The 6,000-nt window shown below is 39.3% G+C and overlaps 1 protein-coding gene across 2 annotated transcripts in view; it reads right to left on the reverse strand.

Moving 5' to 3' along the window:
- Nucleotides 1-4,499, reverse strand: part of SH2D4A (SH2 domain containing 4A) — a 45,448-nt gene extending 40,949 nt beyond the window's left edge. Inside the window, exon 1 of one of the 2 annotated variants that reach the window (XR_014176812.1) lies at nucleotides 4,059-4,247. Coding sequence is in view for 1 of the 2 variants with exons in the window: in XM_081971213.1 (XP_081827339.1) it covers nucleotides 4,059-4,224 (166 nt within the window). In the remaining variant the exon portion in view is untranslated. Of the gene's footprint in view, nucleotides 1-4,058 lie in introns of both variants that reach the window. The other variant, XM_081971213.1, reaches the window with a different exon arrangement.
- Between the last annotated feature and the right edge of the window lie 1,501 nt (nucleotides 4,500-6,000).

Raw genomic sequence — 6,000 nt, forward strand, 5'->3', positions numbered from 1 at the left:
CGCAGTAGGCCGCAGCTTTTCGAAGTGTGGCAACATATTGGTTGATTGTTTCTCCTTCCTTCTGGTTGCGGAGGTTGAATTCATGCCTCCGCATGTATTTAGATGGTCTGGGAGCATAGTGTGTTCGCAGCATCTGTTGTAGGACTGACTAAACGACCGACTGGATCGGCGTTGGTTCAGACAAGTCTTTAGCAGTCTTGAACATGTCTGGTCCACAGTAGCTCAAGAACATTGCTTTCTTCTGGCCTTTGGACAGGCCTAAAAGGTCATTGGTTTCGAGGAAGCGTTCGTATCTCATCATATATGAGTCCCAGGGCTCAGTGGCTGGGTCATACAGAACTGGTGGGATGTGCTTAGCCATCTTGTCTTGGCAAGCGGTTTGAATTTGCCGCTTTAAGATGGCCAATCAATGCTGCGCTTCGCTTCCCGCTGGATTGACTCGCTGGATTATATTTTGCTCTTTTTGGTGCCTAGTTGCCTTCCAATCCCACCTTCATCATCAGTATTAGATAAGGTGAATGGATGAGGCAGACTCAGATTTCAGCAACAAACAGCTCTTTATTAAATGACAACTATGTACAATCCAGCAAAGACTCTGTCTGGCAGCAGCCATTTTATAGGGAGCTGTCAGACCATTCAACCAATCAAATTTGAATACTGTTCCCACTGGAACAGAGGACCTTTGTGGAAATTCCCATACTGTTTGTCAGTATGTAACAAGTATTAAATTTTGCATCCAAAGATAAATGTGACTTTAATAAGCAATTGCAAAATACAACAAATTATTTGTTACTAAAGTCTTTACTGTATTATTACTATTTATTATTGTTGTACATATTAAAGATTTTAAAATATTAAAATATTTAATATATACAAGCAATAATTAGTAATAATACATTACAGTACAATAAGGGTTTTTGCATATAGTAAAATGTTGTTTATTTCAAGTTATTTCCAATGTTTATTATAGTAATGTATGACTTGTCTGTCTTGAATATTATTGATTAAGTTGCATACCAAATTTAATATTTTGTAATAATTTTTTAAAAGATTCTTTCTTACTTTTTATGAATATGGTCCATACTTCTCCCCATTAATGTATTTTTATACTGCTTTTTATTTGTTTTATCATCTTTAAATAAGGATTTATAGATATGTGCCCTGGCAGATGTTTTTTTATTTTATTTTATATAAGCACTTTAAATTATGTCTTTTTTATTATCCTTCCACTGTTCTTAAGATCAGATTTTATACTTCTAGCAATTTATAAATACATAAATCACAGTACATTCTGATCTTCACTGAACAATTCTTGCTGTGCCTTCTATTTATTGAATCTGAATGGGCCTTGTCTGCATATGTAATTACATGTTTATTACTCTGTCTCCAACACTGAAGACATTTGAAAAAAAGCTTAACGGTGCAATTGTTGAAAATAGTTATTATTTTCCTTATATAATTCCATGATTTTGTCAAATTATAATTATATCTAATTAGTACTATTTATTCTATCTTGCTTGTGAGCCTTGTTGAGCTTACTAATGCTGACATAAATTATTCTTCCAAGAAATGGAAATTATATTGTATAAAAATTTAATAAAAATATAATTTACATAATATCAGTATATTTCAGCCATGGGTAATGACATTGCAGTCATAATTCCCTAGTTCCACCTCTAGTTAAAGAGACCCAAAAGTAATAGAAATTACAGTATGGGTTGCTAGTTAAAATGAGCAAAGCATATAGAGATAACATCTAATTAAACATTTAGGCAGATGCTGGTCATGAAAAATACTATTACCCAAACCCTCAATTATCTTAACTGTTATTTCAAAGCCATCTGCAAAACATCTTCATGAAATTAGATAGAGAGAAATCCCTCTATCCTAACCAATGGGTAACTTACGGGAAGAAGATTTAAATAGTCCTGTTTTATACCACAAATTCTATGGTTTGTGATACATAAAACTGGTCAATGACCTCAATAAAGTACATTCATTTTGACCATCACAACTTGTTTTTTAAAGTGTCTCCTGTGAAAATGGATGCCCCCAGCAGCCACCACCTCCCTGCTGCCCATTCCACCCACCGCCACTGTTGCCCCCAGCCTCTTCATTCCAGTGGCAGGGGAGGTAGTAGGAGATATGAAAATGGGAAGTCCCCGGTCCAGGATTGCTTGGCCACCCATCCAGTTGTTCCTCCTGCCACCCATGGTAAGTGGCAACGTGGTGGCTATGAGTGGACAGAGACAACTTGGTGATGGTGAGCTGGCAGCAATGAAGTGGCTGCATTGAGTTGTCCTGGATCCATTTTCCTTTCCTTACCATCTTATTTCATATAATGTGGCCGCCAACTATTATTTTGTTTAAAAGTGCTTTATGTAGAACTGGCATGTTTAATCACTAAGAAAAATCTATGTGGTCACTAAGCGCCTCCAACAACTTAATGGCACATAAACACTTAAAAGATACCAGCAGCATATCACGCTCTATGTTTTGCATCTATTTTTAGCCTGCAGAAAAATCTCCTGACTCTCTGCAAAAGAATGAAACACAAGGGCAATTCTTTGTTCACCATGAGACTTTAATTTCTGAAACCTCTACAAGGAAGTCTGAATGCAATTTCTATTCATCTTTACTTCTGAACAGTGAGAAATAGAAATAAAAATAACTGTAATATCCTAAGATTCTGCAGTGATAAAATTCCCTCTAACTCCAACTTCCGTATTCCACTGAAAAGAGTAACATGTTCCACACTGTAAACAAGGGGGGGAAAGCATTTACATTTGATTTTCTAGGCCAGGAAAGTGACTTCTAAAGTGACTCACTGTCACATCTGTTATTTGTACTTTTGAGCGGAAAAACTGAAGTGATAAGCAAGAATGAAAAGTAAATAATTTTGGCTGATCCCAACTCTACCATAAGGATTGGGTGCAAAGTAATAAGCTCCTTATTTTTTATTGCCTGTTTTTTTTAATATGCATCATGTAGCTTCAATCACATTCTGGGGTTCAACATTTTTTACTACCGATTCTGTGGGCATGGCATGGATTGGTGGGCGTGGTTTGGTGGGCGTGGCAGGATACTGTAAAATCTCCATTCCCACCCCTCTCCAGGGGAAGGATACTGCAAAATCCCCATTTCCTCCCAATCAGCTGGGACTTGGAAGGCAGAGAATAGATGAGGGTGGGGCCAGCCAGAGGTGGTATTTAACCGTTCTCCAAACTACTCAAAACTTCCGCTACCGGTTCTCCAGAACTGATCAGAACCTGCTGAATACCACCTCTGTCTTGCAGCCATCCCAATGGGATCCTTTTCCTGTTGATTGTGGCTACAATCAACAACCTGATTGTTGAGAAAAATGCTTGCAACATATGTGACGTAATATCATACCACAATCAATGGTGAGGTTTCCAGGAAACCTCACCACATTGCGAATACTCCTTATCTTCACATACTCCTTATCTTCACATGTACATGTACTGGAATATGGAAGGGCAATGCTAGCAATTTACAATATTTCATTTCCTTTTCCTGTGGAATAATGCTGAAGGGGTTGTGTTTTTTTATTGCACCAGAAGTAGCTCAAGTGGGGAGCTCCCTATTCTTTCTGTGGGGTCCTCTTGGCCAGCTGAACTGGCTTATTGTGTTCTCAATGTCTTGCAGAAAGAAGGAGTAATGGTAATTGACAGGTCTGCTTCAAAGTGCTTGAGAGGGATGAGTACTGAATAAAGTGCCACGTGGATAGATGTTCCCTAAAAGGAAGCTATGAAAAAGTCTTCCTGTCAAATTTGCTTAGCTTCGCTCGTCAGTCTGATCTTTGGCTCACTTCATACTTAGAATTTAGGAAAAAGACTCACTTTTCTAATCAGTTGGTTATTCAGATTAAATTTTTAATGATTTCTGTAAAAGCACACATCATCTAAAGCTACAGAACATTGCTTTTTTATTCAATAACACCACCAAAACTTATCCTATGGCAAACTTGGAAGTCAATGCTTGGAAAGTGAGATAAAATTCTGGACAAGAAATAAGAAAGAAAATGGTCATACACTGACCTTTGTTCAGTATTGGCTTTGAGATGGTAGCTACTGCTTCTCTTTCTTTCCACCTTCTGACCTGCTCCTGCCTCATCTTGAAGAACAATATCTGCTTTTGCTCTTCGCTGAGCTCAGCCAGGAGCTCTGGGTCCACATACATGTCGGACAGGATCTGCTTCAGCATGGCTGGAGAAAGCCTCCCGGCATGAATCAGTGCTGGCCCTGTGTGTGAGAGTCACGTCACTCTCCGCCACTTGTCCAGACACACATGAAGGGCTGTGGAAGGAGAGGCACAAATCTACCCCCACCCTAGAAAAACAGCAGGAGTGCAAGGTTTCCACATGGCAATTACAGCCTTAATGTCTGCAGCCCTATTTTAAATCAGACTTCCTGCAATGGTGGAGAAAAAAAAACTAACTAACAACCTGTGAAAAAACAGGAACTGCATTTCACAGATAGTCTCCAGGATTAAGGAGAGTTTAATCAGAACAGAAAGAAGGAGGGGAGAAGACTCCCTTAATCTGATACCACGTCAAACCACTCCCCGCACAACTAAAGTTGCAGGTGTGGCTACCTTCTCTCTGACTCAGCAACCAGAAAGTTAATGTACCAGTCACCGAGAAGTGAACTCTCACCCTCAATTTAAGAAAAGGAGCTCTGACAACAAACAAAGAAGAGAATGCCTATAAACAAAGTAATAGCAGCAAAGGGAAAAGAAATGTGATGCCTTCCTTGTCTGTTTTCTTAGCATTTCCTGGCTGGTGAAATAACTGGTACCAATTAAAGATTCTGGTCTTTAGTATCAGTAGGCTTAGGATATCTGAGAATTATATAAACCATAACATTTGTAAAATTATAAATTTTATTAAAATCTATAAATTATAAATCAATCAGCTAATGTATTATACTCTAAGGTGGGGAGAGAAAGCTAGAGTGAGGACTGAAAACATTCAGTGGTTTCAATGGCTACCGTGGAAAAAAGGGAGATGTAGGAAGAGATAGGGGGGAATGACTCATCTAATGCACTTCTAGAAGGTACAGCAGAAGACCTTCTTGAAAAAAGTGGTTTTCTGCACTCTGCTACCATACTTTGTAGGTTTCACTTGGGGATGCTAAAATCCAGCCTAAAAACTATGACCCAGAGGTGGTATCCAGCAGGTTCTGACCAGTTCTGGAGAACCAGTAGCAGAAATTTTGAGTAGTTCAGAAAACCGATAAATACCACCTCTGACTGGCTCCTCCCCCATCTAGTCTCTGCTTCCCAAGTCCCAGCTGGTGGGGATTTTGCAGTATCCTTCCCCTGGAGTGGGGTGGGAATGGAGATTGTACAGTATCCTTCCCCTGCCACACCCACCAAACCATGCCCACCAAGCCATGCCATGCCCGCCAAGCCATGCCCACCAAACCATGCCATGCCCACCAAGCGACGCCCACCAAACCATGCCATGCCCACCAAGCCATGCCCACAAAACTAGTAGTGAAAACTTTTGAGTCCCACCACTGCTATGACCTGAGGGCTTAAAATGGGGATATTAAGAAGGAGCAGAACTATTAGTGTGTATAATGTGGGACCCCAAGGTTGAAGAGAAGAAAAATAGCAAGTAAAATCCTAAAGAGTTAAACAAACCAATAGCTTACGTGAAAGTAGCACAAAGAATAGTGGCAGGATGCTGATTGTTTACTAAAGGTGGGGAATAAAAATCTGGTGGGGAAAAAAGATTGGTATGTAGATTGCTAGTTGGAACATGGAATAAGAATCCTCATACAGTGGGGCAAAAAAGTATTTAGTCAACTGCTAATTGTGCAAGTTCTCCCACTTAAAAAGATGAGAGAGGCCTGTAATTGGCATCATAGGTAGACCTCAACTATATGAGACAAAATATAAAAAAAAAGACCAAACAATCACATTGGCTGATTTGGAAAGAATTTATTTGTAAATTATGGTGGAAAATAAGTATTT

The sequence above is a fragment of the Natrix helvetica genome (assembly GCF_964273705.1).
Source record: "Natrix helvetica genome assembly, chromosome: Z".
Classification (NCBI taxonomy): domain Eukaryota; kingdom Metazoa; phylum Chordata; class Lepidosauria; order Squamata; family Natricidae; genus Natrix; species Natrix helvetica.